At 33.8% G+C, this 20,728-nt stretch overlaps 1 protein-coding gene across 8 annotated transcripts in view; it reads left to right on the top strand.

The window, feature by feature from the left end:
* Positions 1-20,728, top strand: part of Neo1 (neogenin 1) — a 233,012-nt gene that overhangs the window by 44,911 nt on the left and 167,373 nt on the right. For all 8 annotated transcript variants that reach the window (XM_047538938.1, XM_047538940.1, XM_047538935.1 and 5 more), the window contains exons 2-3: positions 12,512-12,829; positions 18,001-18,276. In XM_047538938.1, coding sequence (XP_047394894.1) covers positions 12,512-12,829; positions 18,001-18,276 — 594 coding nt within the window. The remainder of the gene's footprint in view (positions 1-12,511; positions 12,830-18,000; positions 18,277-20,728) is intronic.

The raw sequence follows: 20,728 nt of genomic DNA, 5'->3' as shown, positions 1-20,728 counted from the left end.
GAGTCTAGAAATCTCAAAACTCTGCTCTAAAAATATAATATACCTTTTTGGACCTAATGATCTTAGATTATTGTTCAGAGCTTCCCCCTGCCCCATGGTGCTGGGGATCAAACCAGGGCCTTAGGCGTGTTCTACCTGTGAGCCATATCCCCAACCCCTGTTCAGAGCTTTTTAATCTACTTAATTCTTATTTTATCTAGTTTTTCTGAACCACAGATTTGATAGCTAGAGGTGCACTTTTGAAATAGTAATGAGCAATAATGGTTGCTTTTGATATAGAAAAATTAAGTAATAGGTCTTATTTATAGCATGGTAGAATAAATTATGTTCTTATTTAAAAAATAAAGTTGCTACGTTTGTTGTCATATAAAGGAAATTTCTCCTCAAATAGTTAAAATTTATATTTGGTAGTCAATAGGTTTAAGTTGTTGGAAATAGAAAATTTGGACCATTTTCCTTAAAATGTGTCTTGTGATTAATTTGTAAATCCTTAATTACATGAAAATGTGGTATTAAATCTACATAAAAATCAGTTATACTCAGAGCATTAAGATTATGAGTTGTAACTTTTCTGGATGGAGGTAGAATTTTCTTTATTCCTAAGAGCATATCCAGCATGTTGCAGTTTCTGGTATATTGTTATTGCTTAGACAATCAACAACCCAACACTGTTTTCTCTTGACATTTTAATATTACAAAAGTATATAGAAATAAGGACATTCTCCTATAGGACAGTAATATCATTAATCATATCTAAAGAAATTTAAATTAATGTTGTATAATATACTCAAAATTTAAAATCACTGATATTCCCCAAATATTTTTGTACTCCAGAGTCCAGTAATGGTTGGCTTATTGATTTGCTTATGTCTCTGTTAGTTGCTTTTCATCTAGTACAGTCCTCTTGCTTATGTTCATTTTTATGATATTGACTTTATTTTTTAAAGAGTTGAAAGGACTTGTTTTCTAGAATGCCTCAGTTTCAGATTTGTATAATTATTTCTTCATGCTTAGATTGAAGTTAGATACTTAGCAAAAATACTACATGCTTCTTATTACATCCCACCAGTACATATGTGATGCCAGATTGCCCCACTACTGGTAATACTGAATTTGATCACTTAGTTCAGATGATGATTTTCAGATCTGTCCATAGTAAAGGTACTAGTTTCCCCCTTCGTAATTAATAAATAATTTGTGGGTGACACTAAAATCGTGTGACTGCTCTTTCCCGAGCAATCTTTCCTCCAATAGTTTGAGCATCCATCAATAACAAGCCAATTATTATGGCATCTCTTAACTAAGAGTTTCTATAAAGTTGTTTTTAAATAGACACTTTTGAGTAGATATTAAAAAATAGTATCCTGATAGTTGCTTAAAAATTACATAATTTCAGTTTATGTGGAAGACCAGTTATTTACATCTGACATCAAAGGAAAGAACTTTGTTTTGATCCCTTATATCTATCATCAAGATTGTTAATCTTTTACCCTTTGCAGAAATAGTGCAACTATCTTTTTTAAAGAATGTTAAAGTATGTTAATGAAGGATAACATGGTTGTGTGCTGTGCTGTCTTAATAGAAATGTAGTACAAACTAAAAACATACTAGAAGAGTGAAAAGAAACAGGTGGAATTATTTTAACAATATATTTGTTTAAACAAATATTTCCAAAATAGTTTAACAAGTAATCATATGAAAATTAATTAGATACTTTGCATTATTTCATGTGTATACACTCTAAATCTTCCAAATCTAGTGTGTATTTTATACTACTTAAAGCAAATCTTAAATTAGATTTAAGATTAGAACGTTTCATATTCTCAGTAGCCACATATCACATATTGCTGTCTATAAACCAGATCTAGTGGTTATGATCCTGGGCGCAGAGGAACCAGACAAACTTAGTTTGGATCTTGCCTTCTCCACCAGCTAGCTTCATGACTTTGGGCCAGTTAATTATTTTTACAGCTTAAGTTTCTCAATATAAAATAGGGATAATAATTCTTACCTGTAGGGATAGAAGATTGAAATAATTAATCCAAGTAAAGCACTTGGACAGCGCCTGGCACATAATAAATGCTCAGTAAAGTTAACTATTAATATTATGCCTTTAGATTATGTCCATAATTTCCATTCTGTCTTAGAAGTGTTTTTGTATTTTTTTTTTTTTTTTTAGGGAAGCAGGAACTGGATCTTGGATCCCTTCATTTGTTTTACATCTTGCTCTTTTCGCCATTAGTTCCTGCTTTGCAAACTCACCATTAGACAAACTAGGTTTTCTAGAACAGCTTTAATTTCAATGGAAATTGAAAAGGGGAAAGAAACATCATCTCTGGAAATGGCAACAATAAAAGAAAAATGTATCATTATGATTAAAAAAAAGAAAAAGGAAACACCCACACACATGAAAAAGGAAAACTATAGTATTCTGGATTGTTGCCTTTCTTTTTGTAAAACAAATACTCTTTCCTACCCCACAAAAGCCTGTGTAGTTATAGTAGTAAGGAAAAATGAGTCAACCTACAAAATAGAAGTGAACTTTACTACAGTAGTTTTATCTAGTTCAGTGTTATCTAGAATGTTTTATAAATTAATCTACTATTTGGTGTTATATTAGGTCAAAATAAAGTTTAAAAAGATTAGAAAAGATATGTTTAATGAAATTTTGCAAAGGAACTTTAAAAACTACTGACAGTTTACTGTGGTAGAACACTTGGCATTTAGTACAAGTAAAGTATCATCGCTTATGGTAAAAAAATATGACATCACTTAGCAATCAAATTATGGTCAGTTAGTTTAAATGTTTGTAAACATTTGCTGAATTAATGAAAATTTCCTAAAGATGATGTTGCCAAAATGAAGTGGTAGTAATTGAATATTATAATTGTTAAGGGGTGCAACTTAAGTACAGACCAGTCATCACTAAGAAGTCCAAATTTGAGTCTTTATTAGTCGACTGGCTAACTGTCTCACACATAATGCTCCAAAAATGACTATTGGGAGGATAGCCCCAACCATAGGGTTGCAGGGGTTTTTATACCATAAGTCAGTACATCAATCGTGTCTGTTGCTATGATTTAAAATTACAAACTAACATCATGAGATCTAAAATCATTAGCAGAAGGAGGAAGTGGGTCAAAATGACCTTACTTAGGTACAAATTAAAGAGTAGTTACTAACATTTAGATAATCACTGTTGACAAGGTACATCGTTTAAGAAAATAGGAATAAAAAAGAGAACAGTTTTTCATTATACAAAATTGCCATTTTGTGTTGCCAAACATGTCATGCTAAGCAACTGATGATGGGTACAGAGGTTGGGGTGTTCAAGTTAATTTTTGCATTATCATTGAGGCCATATTTTCATCAGTACAGCAAATGTGGAACTGAGAATACTTATTTTATAAGTTTAAAATATTTTGTATCAATATTGTCCGTTACTCTTCAAAGAGTCTTGTGACCATCGGTATTAGAAAGTGCTTATAAGATGTTTTCATGAAAGTTTTATATGTGAAAACTTTTTCTTTCCAACAGAGTGAAAAATTACCAATTTAGATTTTCCAATTTTTAACTGAAGTGTAAATTGTTAAGATTGTTGGCATGTTAACTGATATTAATGTATTTTTTCTAGTAATTGTTTTAGAAAATATCCAGGTAACTTCAGAATATTGGTGGTATTGTTAGTAAGTTATCAGATTATACCTGATCTTCTTGCAGATCATGTAGAAATTATATAAAAATCAACTTTATTTATGAGACTTTAAAAAATAGTATTAAAATGTATTTACACATGATGGATTTCAAGTAATCTGAATAATAAATTTCTGATACTGAGGCTGATCTTAGAAAGAACAATATATGTTTGATGTTACACAGTCACTAAGAATCACTAATACTTAATTCTGTCTTGGCCCAGCCACTTTTCCTACTTATAGGATCCTGAAAAAGGGTTAAAGAAAATAAACAAAACCCAAAGTGCAAATTCCAGTGGCAAACCAGGGGTTTAACACTCTTTGGTAGACTGGTTTGTTAGTGGGGAAGATAGACCTTAAAGAGAGAGAAAGAAAGGAGAAAGAGAAAAAAATAAAAAATAAAAGCAGGCAGAAAGACAATTGTGAAAAAACATAGATAGGGCAGAAGGATAGGAGATGAGGCCTTCTTCAGACTTGTCAGAGAAGGCCTCTGTGGAAGAGATGGTTGTAAAAAAAACATGAAGGATAAGAAGCAGCTAGTGTGCGACAGAAGAGTCAGTGTAGAACAAGTGTTCACCAGAAGGGAACAGCAAATGCAAAGGATGTGATATGGGAAAGAACGGGTCTTGTTCAAGAGACTGGATAATATGGCTTATTCAAAGTTTAGTGAGTGAGAGGAAAGTGTAATATGAAGTTAGGTTGGACAGAGGCAGGAAAAAGATTGGTTAGCCATGGTATTAAATTTGGATTTTTATTTTAGCTATAATGGGGATTAGATAGAGAAGAATAGATGACTAAACTTGAATTTTAGGATCACTTAATATTCTTCTTTTTGTGACTGAATAGTATTCCATCATGTATATGTGCCATACTTTTTTTTATCCATTCATCTTTTGTTGGACACAGGTTGTTATTTGCAACAACATGAATGGAATTGGAGGTCATTATGTTAAATGAAGTAAGCAAGCCAGGTACGGAAAGACAAGCACCATAGGAGCACACTCACATGTGGAATCTAAAACTGATTTCAAAGAAGTTGAGAGCAGAATGGTGGTTACCAGAGGTGGATATGGTAGTGAGGGGATGGGAAAATGTTGATCAGTGGATACTGAGATAGGAGTAAGAAGTTCTGATTTGTTGGTACAGTAGGATGACTATAAGTAACAGTAATGTACTAGAGGAAAAGATTTTGAAAGTTTTCACCACAAAGAAATTACAGATGTTTCAGGAGATAACTGTTTAACTTGATTTCTACATTATGCAGTGTATATACACATATCAAAACATAATATGGTATCCCAATAATATATGTAATTTTAATGTTTTAATGTATCAATTAAAAACAAACAAAATCCTCATACATTGCTGGTGGAGTTGCAATTTGGTACAACCACTGTAGAAAGCAGCATGGAGATTCTTTAGAAAACTTGGAATGGAATCACCATTTGACTCAACTATCCCACTCCTCAATGTATACTCAGAGGACTTAAAATTAGCATACTACAGTGATGCAGCCATATCAATGTTTATAGCAGCTTAATTCACAGTAGCTAAACTATGGAACCAGTATAGATGTCCTTCAACAGATGAATGGATAAAGAAAATGTGGTACATATATTACCACATATATACTCAGCCTTAAAGAAGAATTAAATTATGGCATTTGCAGGTAAATGGATGGAACTGGAGAATATCATGCTAAGTGAAATAAACCAAACCCCCCAAACCAAAGGACGAATGTTTTCTCTGATAAGCAGATGCTGATCCATGATGGGAGGAGGGGAAGAATGAAGGAACTTTGGATTGTGCAGAGGGGAATGAGGGGAGGGGAGGCAGTGTGGAGATGAGAACGGTGGAATGAAACAGACATTAGTACCCTCTGTACATGAATGACAACACTACCCGTGTGACTCTGCACTATGTACAGCTAGAGGAAGAAGTTGTGCTGCATTTGTGTACAGTGTGTCAAGATGCATATATAACTAATTATAACAAATTTTTAAAAATCTAAAAAATCCCCCCACAGGTTTATTTTATACATAATAGTTGTCAAAATGGTATTAAAATGAAAATAAGGTCATATTATTTTATGCATGATAATTTCCAAAATATGATTGATGAAAACTGAGGTCCTGGATTGTTAGCAGTTTTGGGGAGATGTTGTTGGCTTTATACTGTGAGGAGTTACTGTTTGCTGAAGACCTGCCAAGCCGTGAGACAGATGCTTTATACCTATCCCCTGTCACCTTTACAGAAATTTTCTTGGAACGTGGTATAATTTAATCCGGTTTAATAGGGAAGAAATTTTAGACACAGAAATAACTAGCCTAGTAGAACTAGGATTCAAAATCATGTCTGTCTGACTTCATTTTCCATGTTTTTTCCCACTATCACTATGTCTATGTTTTTTCCTTTCCTTTTTTCTTTCTTTCTTATTTTCTTCCTTCCTTTTCTTTTTCCTTTCTTTCCTTCCTTCTTTCTTTCTCTAATGGGAGTGAGGGAGGAGAGGGAGAAGAGGAGAAGAAAGATTGAAAATTAAAGAAGAGGAAAGCACTGTTATTTATAATGTTTGTTGAATAAATGAATTCAGATTATTTTTATTTGGGGGAATGATTAGGAAGGTAGATGCTGTGAATGAAAACATATACCAAAGTTTACCATCCTACAGAAATTGAATTTCTCTACAGGACATTATGATCCTGAGCAAGCATTTCAGATCTAGCTTTTAGTCACTTTTTTTATGATATACTTTGTATACCACAGTTTTTAAAAGCTATGCATTTATTAGACAAAATGATCTAAACAATATTAATGATTAATTACATATTTTTCCCTAGATGAGAGGTTTTACAAGATTGAAAATAAGATAGTGTGTTTGAGGTAAATTCAGACTGTGAAGGAATTAGTTGCATAGGGCAGGGAGGCTGAGCTCTGGAGCCTGGAATACTAATTGTTATGTAGCAAAGTGGCAGATAATTTATCAACTCTTAAATGTTGTCCTCTAGTAATTGATAACATGAATGCATTTAGTTGAGCTGTTTGAATGTTATATTATTTTAATTTTTCCAGTTTTTCAACTTTAATTATAAATTGAGAACTTGAAGCAAGAGTTTGAACTACATTATGATAATCAACACTAAAGGATTAGGACACATGAGATGTAGGATATATAGCCTGGATGGAATGAAATCGTCAGAAGAAATATGAAGACCTCTTACAGTAGTATGTTAGTTTATAATAAATAGGTAATTTTCTTATAATGAAGAACATTAAACAGAGTGATTTCATTTGCAGGTATACAAAAGTGCTTTTCATTCTCTGCATTTCTGTTATTTAACTTTAAACCTCTTTGGCCAGTGGGGCAGATAGATTTTATTTCTGCTGATATTCAAAACCATGTTATATTTTTACTTGTTGTACAATAAATTTTAGAATTATTATTGGTCACACAGGATGTATAGTGAGTGATGGTGATTTGTTGATATTTGGGGGATGTGGTTTACAACTGAAAGAAGTTCCCTGTGGTTATTTTCCTTTTAGAAGATGGAATTCTATCAAGAGGTGTGAAGTATTCTATCAAAAAGTGAGGACTAATCTATCAAGAAGTGAGCTACTCCATTAAGAAGTGAGAAATTTGCAGAGACTTGGGAATATATCAGGCAGGATCATTAAGCTTATTTCAGAATAATTTGTCAGTGATTCTGGCCTTAATAAACTAGTATTAAGCAAACCTACAATGATAGGGATTGTAGGACTCTGGTGAGAAACGAAGGACAGATGTTTATATGAAGTTAGCTAGGGAGCGTCTATAACACTCCTGCTATGACAAAGAAAAAGTGGTTAAAGAAAACACAGTATTGTCTGATTTTTATCATGAAACTATTTTATATACATGGAGATTTGTATCCCTTCTATCCGTACTCTTCCAGTAACCTGTGTTAACAATCTGATATGTACTTTCCTACTTATTGTGATGCTCACATAATCATATGCATATGACATTATCTAATTTATACTCATTGGCATTTTTGGTTTATCACAGAACTTATTCCAGATCAACAAATATAGCACATTTTTTATGGATAGTCTAAGGCAGGCAGGAATCATTGAACTATAGTTAATGGATCAAATCCATCCTACCACATATTTTTGTAAATGAAGACTTATTGAAATATAGCCTTACACATTTTTCTGTTGAGTGGTTTAAACTTTTAAATTCTTTGTTATAGGTGACACAGTTCATTGTCTGCTTTACTTCAATATTTTGCCATAAAAAAGTGTATGCGCTTGTGTTTTAAATGCAGTAAAGTGAAGTTCATCTGTTTTTTCTTTTCTAGCTGTGAGCTGTTCTGTTTTGATTTAAAAGGTTGTCTAATTCCAGGACTGTTCTCCTATTTTCCTAAAATTTCTTATAAGATTTTTATTACCTACTTTTTTTTATATATCCGGAATGCATTCTTATGTATGTATTCAGTGGCATTATAGCATAGTGGTTAAAATCACAGACTGGGCTGGGGCTGTAGCTCAGTGGTAGAGAACTTGTCTCCAATGAATTAGGCACTGGGTTCAATCCTCAGCACCACATAAAATAGATAGATAAAGATATTGTGTCCATCTACAACTAAAAGAAAAAATAATAAAAATAAAACACAAATCTGGTTCTCTTGTTACCGTTGTGACCTTCTATAGGTTACTTTTAGCATTTTTGTGCTTTAATTTTCCTCTCCCAAATGGGAATGATATAGGACCTATCTCATCAGGTAGTAATGAAGCTGAAATGAATGGTTGGTTATGTACAAAGTGTTTCAGATAGTATCTGGTACGTGGAAACATAAATCTTGACAATTATCTGTTGTGAATATGTATCTCATTTTTCTCCCATATCACTAGGATAATAACAGTTGTCCTAAGAACATTTATTGAATAGTTCATTCTTTTCCCCAGTTGATTTAAAATGTCATCTCTGTTGCACACTGAGTTTTCAAATATGTAATTGTCTATTTTTAGGCTTTATAGCCTGTTTCATGACTCTTTTTATCCCTTGTTTAAGAACCATAATGACTTAGTTACTTTAGTTTTATAAATGCTGTTAACTGATGAGTGAAGTTCCTTTACTTTATTCTATAAAATTATTTTGGCTTTTCTTGACTTTCTTTTGCTCTGTATGTGTGTGTCTGTGTTTTACTGGAGATTTTACTCAGGAGTGCTGTACTACTGAGATATACTCTTAGCCCTTTTAAAATTTTTTATTTTGAGTCAGGGTTTCTCTAAGTTGCCAGCACTGACCTTGAACTTGGGGTCTTCCTGCCCTCAACCTCGGAGTTGCTGGGATTATAGGCATGCACCATGGAGCCCAGCTCTTCCATATAATTTTTTAAAAACTCATCAGAATTTGTATAAACCCTGTTTGTTATTAAATCTTAGCATGGGAGAGAGTGATATAATTGGCTAGTGTTAGAACAGAACCTATGATCTTATTAATACTTTGACTCGTGGAAGTTTTTAGAAATTATCTGGTTATATAATCTAGAGGTTGGTATTATCCACTGTGTTAGGTAGATGCTGGGAATATGGTTGAATAAAAACACTGCAAAAAGCTATACCTTTAGCCCATAGTTCACAAACTATACCCTGAGGTACCGTAGGTAACTTCCAGGGTTAATTCAAACTTTCTAAGGAAACAGTAAGATCTGTTTAATACTGCATACTTCTAGCTCAAGGTACTTTGAATATTGTATTGTCTTACCTTGTTTTCATTGCTGTGATGCTTTGTGAAGTTTGGCTTTTGATGATTACTGTGATAAGAAGAAAGTGCCATACAAAAGTCATTATGGAACAGGAAATGTGTTGGCAGTATCTAATATAATTCCTAAATTTGAGAAGTTGTGTAATGCCCCATAGGTGCATGCATTCCACAATAACTAATTGTGGTTATTTAAATATGAAATTAAAGTTATTTTTTCAGTTGATGTGTATTAGTTTTTCAGAAGGTTACTAACTTGTTAGGACAGAAATATTTATTCATTTGTATGCACCTAACTTTATTTCATTTTTTATTCTTATTAGTTACAGGACTTTAGAATGTACTTTGACATATTATACACGTATGAAGTATAACTTCTCATTCTTGTTGAACATGATGTAGAATGACATTGGTCATGTAATCATATATGTATATAGGAAAGTAATGGATTCATTCTATAATCTTTCGTATTCCCATTCCCCCTTCCTTCCCTTCATTTCTCTTTGTCTAATTCAAAGTACTTCTGTTCTTCCCTACCCCGCAACCCCCTTATTGTGAGTTAGCATCAGAGAGAACATTGGATCTTTGGTTTTGGGGGATTGGCTTATTCCACTTGGCATGATAGTCTCCAGTTCATTTACAGGCAAATGCCATAATTTCATTTCTCTTTATGGATAAGTAGTATTCCATTGCGTGTATGTATACACACACACACACACACACACACACACATACACACACACACGTTTTCTTTATCCATTCATCTGTTGAAGGGCACCTAGTTCGGCTATTGTGAAATGAGCTACTGTAAACATTGATGTGGCTGAGTCACTGTAGTAGGACCTAATTATTAAATAAATGGAACTGTTTGATTTTTCTTTTGGCCTAGGGAATTTGTGAACAAAAGTACTTAGAAAATAAGCATCGGGAACCAAGAAAGTTTGAGAACTTCTTTGCCTTAACAAATAAATTATTACTCTTTAAAGATTAAGAATGTTCAAGGTGTCGTTTGGGGTAAAGGATATGCGATACTTGCATGTGACAGGGGAACTAATTTTGCTGGGTGAAAGGGATAGATAGCACTTCAGCAAAAGTTGGTTAAGCTGGCCAGGTCACATAGTGGAGGTTCACTTAAGGAGTTCCTTTAGACTTTCATGTAAAATGCAGTGGTAAACCTTTTGAGGGGTTTTAAGTGAAGAGAGAATATCTTAGATCATTGCCCTCCTACTGGGGGCAATAAAATACAAAATGAAATCCATAAGTATTTAAGTAATGCTGTATTCTAAGTAATATAGGGTGAAATTTTGTTTTGTAAAATTTTGAAATGCCATTATTTTCAAAGCCATTTTGTAAAGCTTTCCTATGAGTATAATTTTACCTTAATTTTTTGACCATATGTAGTTTTTTGTTCAAATTGGTTTTTAACAGGTATGGATTTTTAAAATGAAAAAATAAAAGCAAGACAGAATATTAAACTGTAATACATTTAAATGGCATAATAATATTTTGGTATTTTTAAATGGCAAAAAGTTTGAATTTCTAAAAAAGTATTGGGTTTTGTTTATTAGTATCTGTAATAAAATACTTGAAATAGTTAATTTGCACATTTTGACTGCCAATCTAATACATTTAAGTTCCTTATTGTTTAAATTCAAGTGTCATCATAAAGATGTAGTAGTTATACAGGAAAAATGGAAAAAGAACCATGATTTAAACTATCATGTTGTACTTCTCTTGCTTACATTTTGATTTATTTTACTATAGTACCAGTAGATAAATACAATATAAAAATTTTAATAGTAATAAAAAATAATGCAGGTTACTTTTGAAAAAATTCTTACGCTCATTTTTCAAGAGTTTTGGGACTTGACAAATGTATTTCATCATCATCAATTGGGGATGAAGATAAAGTCTTTTCTGACATCCCTTTGTTATGCTTAGAGGTGGAGTGATAAGTCTGAGTTTGGAATTGGAATTTGCTTATTGCTACAAGCAGTTGAATATTAACTGCGTATTAAATAATGAATATCATTCCTTCCTTTTGCCACTGTATTTCACACTTTTTAGAACTACTCGTTTTAGAATTCAAAATCAAAGCCATTCTTAAATTTGTAATGTAAATTATAAATAAAGGAATGAGTATATATATTTGAGAAACAGTCTTACTGTCATTTGTTAGACTAGGCTTCTCTGATGAAGAAACCTGATTATGATTTGTGCTGTTTATAGGCAGGGTAGTCAGTATTTCTTTTTTTTTTTTAAGAAAAGAGGTAAAGCTCTAAGTTGGAAAGCTTTTCCTGACTGAGATAAAGTTTATAGCAAATGTTTTCTTTAAATTTTGTTCTTCTCCATGATTAAAGAATTGATCAGAGACTTAGAAAAATTACTGATCCCTCCTGTGTTTTTTTACATCAAAATGAATTTTAGATGAAAATTGAATGTAGAAAGTGAAACCACAAAATTAATAGAAGCAAGACAAATTTTTTAAAATCTTGGGATTTTAAAAAAGTCTAGCAGATTTAATTTTATATAGTTTATAATTTATTATTTTCTTATAAGAAAAATTATAAGGCCAGATAGAAAAAGGATATTTTCAAAACATGATAGCCATGACAAAAGTTTGCCTTTAATCAATAGAAAAAATAATCTACTAGAAAAATGTGCAAGATCTATAAATAGTGAATTTATGAACAGAATATAGGTAGCCAGTAAACATAAAAATTAACAAAGAATCATTTCAATTTTCTGCTTCCTGTTCTATAGAAAATTTCACTTTGCATAAAGCAATTTTAAATATTTGTAAATCCATTGTGGAGTTTGAAATAAAACTTTTAATAGTTACATCATTTAAGAATACTTATCTCAAATAGAAGGATTTTCTTTTTTGGATGTTCTAAATGAGTCAAGTAGCGAGAAGTAAATTTTGCTCATTAGATATTCATAGTAAAGTGATTCTGTTTCATAACTAAAGAACATAAGTATTTAAAAATAATTTTTGAACACGTTTTAGTTTCTTACAGAAGTGGTAGGAGGAAGTTTTGCCTAACTTTGTTCTTTTTCTTTTTTCTTATAGGTGCCAGCATTCGAACATTCACTCCATTTTATTTTCTGGTGGAACCAGTGGATACACTCTCAGTTAGAGGCTCCTCTGTTATATTAAATTGTTCAGCATACTCTGAACCTTCTCCAAAAATCGAATGGAAAAAAGATGGAACTTTTTTAAACTTAGTATCAGATGATCGACGCCAACTTCTTCCAGATGGATCTTTATTTATCAGCAATGTGGTGCATTCCAAACACAATAAACCTGATGAGGGTTATTATCAGTGTGTGGCCACTGTTGATAGTCTTGGAACTATTGTCAGCAGAACAGCCAAGCTCACAGTAGCAGGTAAGTTTTGTTAAGTTTGTTAAGTTTGCTTGTATTTTCAAATTTTTGTAAAGGATAAATCTAAATAAAACCAGCATTTTCTTGGAGTTTTCATTTAATTGATAACAGATCATTTAACAAATACCAACTCTGCATATACCATGGGTATAGGACTATGCTAGGGGCTTGCTCAGTTCTGTATGGAATAAACTAGTATTTTTCAACTTGCCTTTTTTTTTTGAACTGGGGATTGAATCCAGGGGTGCTTAACCACATCCCCAGCCCATTTTTATCTTTTATTTTGAGTCAGGGTCTTGCTAAGTTACTTAGGGCCTTGCTAAGTTGCCAAAGCTGTCGTTGAACTTGCTTTCCTCCTGTCTCAGCCTCCTGAGCCATTGGGATCAGGGTTGTACAACCACATCTGGCTCAGCTTGTCTCATGGTATAGTTAGTATTAGAGGTACTGAACAGTTTTGTTTTGTTTTTTAATTTATAACTTGGAAATGACAGAAGCTATATAGAAAAACTGAATCACTTTGATAGCGACTTTTACCCTACCCAGCATAATCATTTGGGATAGTTTTCTAAAACTTATAGTAAGGCCAGAATCCTAGTGCCTTTATGCCTTAACCAAGGAATGGGCATATAATTAATTAATTAAAAATTTATAGCATACGCGCGCGCACACGCACACACACACACGTGTATATATTAAGGTAAAGAGCAGAAAGTTGTAGAGAGAGGAATATTCACTCCCTTTTGGAACATCCTTATTTGAATAATGATGAAAAGTGTAATTAAGAATCTAGAGGAATAAGATGTGGTTCCTAAACTTAGATATAGTGTTCCTTCAGTTGAGTACCAAATGAAATAGTTTTTGTGAAGGGCCATGTTGTAGAAAATGGAATTTTCTGTAAATCCTATATTTACTCTCACTTGGTGAAATGCTAACTTGTGAGAATGCAATCTGATTGAGACAGTAGTCTCCTATGTGTTTCCCTCTTCAGAGTTAGGATTGCTAATCTCCTACTCATTCCTCAGTGTATTGCTCATTCTTTCAGACGATGATACCTCTTTTTGTCTTCGGCGTTAAATACTCAAAGTTGAATTTGGGTATGACATAAAGATACTGTAATTATTCCATAATCACAGATTGAGGATGGAAAAATAAGAGAAAAAACTGGACTCTTTTGACAATTTTCCATTTTCTTCCTTTCTCCCATCCTCCCTTTCTCTTACCCATCTGCCATGCTTTCTCCAATATGTGTGAATAAACTAGCATAATGACTTCTACAGTGTCATTTAGGCCAGGCTTCTGGTTATCATTTATGGTCTTAAATATCTGTTATCTGAGTTTTACTCATTACTCCTTCCTCTCAACTGTCCCCTACATCTCATTACCAAATCCACTGAATTCTGCCTCCTAATTTTTCTGTATTGATACACTTTCTTCTTCCTGAGGCTGCTCCTTAATTACCTACTTGTACCTACTTGTCTGCCATCTCATTCTTCCTTCCGCCTATCTAGTCTCCACACTGTGGTCAGAGCACTTTCTCACCTTTCAGTGGTTCCTTGGTCCTCTAACACTGTTATTATCTCAACCCTTTAACAGTAGGCCTCTTGATTCCTTTTTCAAGCTGGTACCCATTTCTCCAGACGAATTTCTCATCACTTTACCCCTGACACCACTGGTACTGCCACACTATTCTCATCACAGCTTTAGCACTGGCAGTACTGAGTGTTTTGATTTTCATTTATTCTTTTCATTTATTCTCTGCCTACTGACCTTTGCTCATGGTGGTTCTGTCCTTTTTTTAATTATTCATTTTTGGTTTGTTTTCTACCAGATTTAGCTCCCATGTTCTTCAGAAACATTTTTTGACACAGTATCTTAGCAGGCAGTTTTAATGCAATCCCTAGCACAGGGGAGGGAGGAGCAGTGGGAGAGGGGTGGGGAGACTTCTATGGTCACTGTACACAGGTTACACAGGGTTCTCTAGGAGAGTCACTTAACCCCCTCTTGGTCTGGATATAACTAAGGGATAAGTAGAAGTGCTTTTTAATAGTTGCAAAGTATGTATTGTATTTGTGATTTACTCTGTCATTTTTTGATGAATGATATGTGTATTAAAATTTTGGGATGTTATAGGCAATATTGTAGTGAATTGCTTTCTGCCTTTTGCAAATCTTTATAAACTAGATTACTAAAATTCTGATTGCTGGATCATAGGGTATCTTGTTTGCGTGTGGATGTATAATTGAAAAAGGTACTAGTTTGTCATTTCACCAAAATGTTAACCATAGAGTTACCATATGACCTAGCAGTTCCACTCCTAGGTATCTGTTCAAGAGAAATAAAAAGTTACATCCACACAACAATTTGCACATGACTGTTCATAGCAGCATTAGTCTTAATAACACAAAAGGGGAAATAACCTAAGTGTCTATCAAGTGGTGAATGAGTAATCAGAGTCTGGTAGGTTCATACAATGAAATATTTTTCAGCAGTAAGAAGAAATGAAGTCCTAATATGTATGACTCATGTATGAACTAAGAATATTATGCTGGGTTAAAGAAGGAAGTCATAAAGGACCACATACTATATGATCTCATATATACAAGTTGTCTAGAATAGGCAAATTTGTACAGATGGAAGGTAGATTAAGCCATTTTCTAGGGCTGACCTAGGATGGTGGAGTAGTGATGAGGGAATGAGGAGTGGGTACAAGTTTTCTTCTAGAAATGATAAAAGGGTTTTGAAATTAGGTTATGTGAATGGGTGTACAACTCTTCTATATGAAAAATTCATTGAATTTTGTACTTTAAGTGGTGAACTTTATGGTATGTAAATCATAAATTAGTAAGACAATTTTTTAAAATGATACTGTCAAATTTCCCTTCTAAAAGACTCTCTGTTAGAGCTTTTTATTTGCAAATGCTACAAACTGATTCCAGCTAAGTTCAGCCATCAGGGAAGTTTTGAAAGAACATTAAATAGATCATAGAATTAAATGTGAGACTGCTTTTCGCTGGGCTATTTGATTTCTCTACAACAGAAATTCCTGCTTTCCTTCTTGAAGAGTACCCTGGCTACGGGTGATATTTTGTGCCTAGACCAATGGTGGGAGGAATGGGATGTTCTAGATACAGTCAGTGTTAATCCCTTCTTGCCAGTTCTGTGTCTTAATTTCCATTCTCTTTTTTTCTTCCGTAATTTCTTCTTTTCAAAGGCAGCAGGACAATTGGTTTCTCTTTTGTGAGCACAGGAAGCAGCAGCATTCTCTTGATATGTCAGTTGTTGGTTGCTCCATCTGCTTTTCCTATTCAGAAACTTTTTGAAATTTCTTGCCTGCCAATTACCCATATGTTGTTATGGGTTTACACTTTTAAAAATTACTCACTTTCATAAAACCTCAGGAGGGAGTACTTTTTAACTTTAAAAATTAGAAGCAGTTCTTGGTTTTATATAAGATTCCTTTTTTTCCCAACTTCATTAGATTCTGGATTTATCTCAGTCAATCCCCCCCCTTTTTTTTTTCTGATTTTCTGGTTGCTTAAAAGTAGATAGTGGGATAATTTTGTTTTTATTTCTTCAGAAATCACATTGAAATTTTAAAAAATAAGGAAAAAATTGTGACAGGGCTAGAAAACCAATATGTTATTTATATTTGGACTGACTCACCATCATAAAACTAGAAAATCTGAAATTATTTTTCCTAATTTGTTTTCTGGTCTTTAAAGAAACATTGTGCTGTGTTCAGAGCATAGGTTCATGAGTCACTTTTTAGATATTGTTAATAACAGTAGTAACTAGTGAGTATTTATGCAATAAGCAATATATTATATATGAATTATTTATTTTAAATAACTTTTTAAATGTGACCCTATGAGACCTGTTATTTTTCTCAGTTTACTGATGGAGAAATTGAGGCTGAGAGAGAGGTGAAATAGGTTACCAACTTTGTAACAGCTATGAAAGGCAGTTGACTCCAGAACTGAACCTGTCTGCCTCTTGCTTTCTATGGCATCTATAGAGCACTTATGAACAAAGTTTTTGGTTAACATTTTATTTGAAGTAATTTCAAGCTTAAAGAATGGAACCAAAAAAATATCATGTAACTTCATCCAGATTGACCAGTTGTTAGCATTTTACCACATCTATTTTGTCATTTCTCCAAGTATTTTTTCTGAACCATTAATAGTTGTAAGTTGCAGACATTTTGCCCTGTTACCCCTACCTGAATAATGTCAGTATTTATTTCCTAAAAACAAGGAACATTCTCCTAAATAACCACAGGCATCCATCAAAATCAGAAAATTAATCTTAATACAATACTACCATTTAATTTAGATTTCACAGACAGTCTCAGTAATGTTTATTATAGTAAAAAACAAAATCTGAAACTTTGCCCTCTTCCCCATTTTCTTTCCGGTGTGGGATTTTAGGTGTGTCACTTAGTTGTGTCTCTTGGATTCTTTGGTATTACATTATTCCAAATTTAGCCAGAAGAAACTCCCTTCAGTCTTGATGTGTATGTGTTTTTGATATATAAACATTATTCTTTGAGTAGTTCTTTATGTTATGAGTTCTTACTTATGACATAAAGGAAGGAACCCAGTTCTTTTACTTTGCCTATTCTAGTCCTAGAATCAGCCATATCTCCAAGAAACACTGGTTCCTTGTAGTGGAGAATATTATTTGGTAATAAGGATAAAGTCACCATATGTACTTATTGCTACTGGAGTGACATTGATTCTGGATCCTCTGTGTGGAATATAGGAATATAAATACATATGTACAGGCTGTGTATAAAATATATGCATATTTCACAAATACTTTTATATCTGTATATTACATCTACATATAATTCTGCATCTGTAGTTATATAAAACCATAAGTTTATACTGATGTCTTTATCATAGACCAATACCATGGAATTTATTCTCACCTTGTCCTCTTCCATATTTGCATCTTTCCCAGCTGTGAGGAATTTGACTACAATTATCCTTGGTACAATAAACTTTTTTGCTCTTTATCCCTGTATGTAGTCAGTTTCCTCATGTGTGAACTTTCTTCATCCTGATTCTACCATATGTTGAGGCTGCATGGGCTTGACTTGCTCCTGGACCCCTTGACTACAGTTTTAAGTAATAGTTAATTACTTTTTTTTTTTCTTTTCCTTTATTGTCTAGGACTTCCAAGATTTACCAGTCAACCAGAACCTTCCTCAGTTTATGCTGGGAACAGTGCAATTCTGAATTGTGAAGTTAATGCAGATTTGGTTCCATTTGTGAGGTGGGAACAGAACAGACAGCCCCTTCTTCTGGATGATAGAGTTATCAAACTTCCAGGTGGAACACTGGTTATCAGTAATGTGACCGAAGGAGATGGGGGACTCTATCGCTGCGTAGTTGAAAGTGGTGGGCCACCAAAGTACAGTGATGAAGCTGAATTGAAAGTTCTTCCAGGTACTAACTCATCAGAACTGATGGTTTCGTGTTTTTAAATGGGTAAAAATTGTTCTATTTTTAAAAAAATAAACACTGTTAATATGTGGTGTGGTGTATTAACTGTCAGTACAAGGAGTCTTAATTTTTCATAGGAATAAAAAGATAGCCAGAACAATCCACTGTTTAGTGAATATATTATTAAAATTTTTCAAGTAATAAAGAATGCGCCATATTTAATTGCATTCTTCTTGGTCAAAGATATTTAACCCTGTGCCTTTGGTCAAACCACTATTTTCTGGTGCTTCCCCACAATAGAATACGGTTATAGTTAGGTCTTTATTTTAAAAAAAAAAAAAATTGTAGTTGTAGATGGGCAGCATGTTTTTATTTTTTTAATTTGTTTATTTTTATGTGGTATTGAGGATTGAACCCAGTGCCTCAACATGCGAGGTGAGTGCTCTGCCACTGAGCTACAACCCCAGCCCCTATTTAGGTCTTTCTTACTTGTAAGAACTGAAGACTGACTCAGGCTAGTTCATATAAAGAATGAGTAAGGTGGTAACTTAAATGTGGTAGCTTTGGAGACACTGGCAAGTGAGAGTTCTTGGTTCTCTATTGTGCTGTCCCTTTTCATGTAAACTCAGCTCCTCTTTCAGTGTTTCCTTCTTTTTGTTTGTCTGCTCATTCTTTCTGTCCCTACTGGCTGTGCTCAGATTGGTTTTGTATGTATTTTCTCAGCTGTCTACCTTCTGTACTCTTAACTTCCTCTCACTGTGGCTCAGGATAGTCCCTCTAGCTCCTTGATGTTTCTTGACCTTTCAGCTTTTATTCCCATTGCTGGGTGCCGGGTTCTTTCCATAGGTCTCATTTCAGATTCAAGTTTATGAATATAATTGGACCATCTCTACATTATTTGAGCAGAGATTGTTGTAATATATGACTATTTCATAGACTCATCTTTAACCTATGGACTGACTTGTAAAGTGAAACCAGTGTTATGGGATGTGACTTTTGAGGGTGTTCTCAATGGGCCTTGAACCAGTGCTTTAAAATGCAGCTTGTTTCATTGTTGTCACCATCCCTGCTGTTTTATTGTCTTAGTGTTTTCTTTTTCTTTTTTAAAAATTATTAATATTTTTGCCATAGGGGGAGTTGAACCCATGGCCTCATGCATGCTGGGCAAGTACACATCAGGCTGTCTCAGTGTGTTCTCAGCAACTCCAGTTATCTTTAAAATGAGCGTTTTTGCTCAAAACTATTGGTTTCCCATTTTAGTTAAAGTTCTTGGCCTGTTAGACTTTACGTAATCTTTTTACTTCCTTCCTTTGACCCTCTCTTCCAATTCCTGTTCTTCTCTTTCTCACTCTGTCATTGTGACCACCTTATGCTTATAGAAAACTCCAAATGTTTTTACTTCAGAGATTTTCTCCTTGCCATTTTCTCTGCCTGGAATCCTATCCACCTGGCTCACTCTCTTATCTCTACTTAGATATCAGTGAACCTTCCTTGAATGTTATGATTAAATAACAGCCTTCTGTTTCCACCCCCAGTGCTTCCTCCTTCCTCCTCCATTTTACTTCAGAACATATCACCATCTGACATATGTCTTGTTTGTTGTCTCCTCCCCACCCCCATTAGTATGTAAGCCCAACAAAATCAGGGGATTTCATCTCCTGCCAAGAATGGTTCCTGGCACATAGAAGCCAATACATATTTGTTATGAATTTGTTTAATTGAGTCAATCAGAATTCAATTAAATATGTGTAAGCAATTCAATGTGGGGGAACATTATTGCTACAAAGCAATGTCCCCATCCTTTGGGTCCTTTTCGTTTTGTTTTGTTTTTGGTTGGCTGGGAATTGAACCCAGAGCCTAGCACACGTTAGGCAAGTATTCTACTACTTAGTTTTATCTCCAGCTCTTTTTTATTTTGAGACAGGCTGACCTCTAAGTCCTCCTGCCTCAGCCTCCTGACCATTCTGTTTCCTGACTTGTTTGTTTAACGTGGCATATTTCTTTACACCTGGTATAACATCCAAGCAAATTATTGGAATTTGATCCAAGAAAACAGGGTTTTCAGTATCTACAGGTGAGACCATTACTTAATATCTGAAGCAAAAAACACTGCTGGATATTTTGCTTACTAAAGTATATGACAGCTCTGCTTGTCAGTCTTCTCAAGAAAAACTGATTGCTGATCTTCTATAGTTTTGTTTGTTTGTGAAGACATTGTTTTGGGTTGTGTATGTAAAGAGGCAGAGGCAGGTTGAGGTTAGTTATAGATGTCTGTTTTGTTGGTTACAGAGGTGGTAATAGGTTAGAAGTGAATTACTTTGCCCTTGATTTACCAACTTTTAAAGCCTGAGATTGTCATTCATTGATTAGCTTTCAAAGGCACATTTACTAAAGGGAGGTGTCACTAATTTCTTAGGCACCATTACTTGTTACCATGTCTAAAGAACTATCATTA

This window comes from Sciurus carolinensis, chromosome 2 (genome assembly GCF_902686445.1).
Source record: "Sciurus carolinensis chromosome 2, mSciCar1.2, whole genome shotgun sequence".
NCBI lineage: Eukaryota > Metazoa > Chordata > Mammalia > Rodentia > Sciuridae > Sciurus > Sciurus carolinensis.
This window is presented reverse-complemented; position numbering and strand designations above follow the sequence as displayed.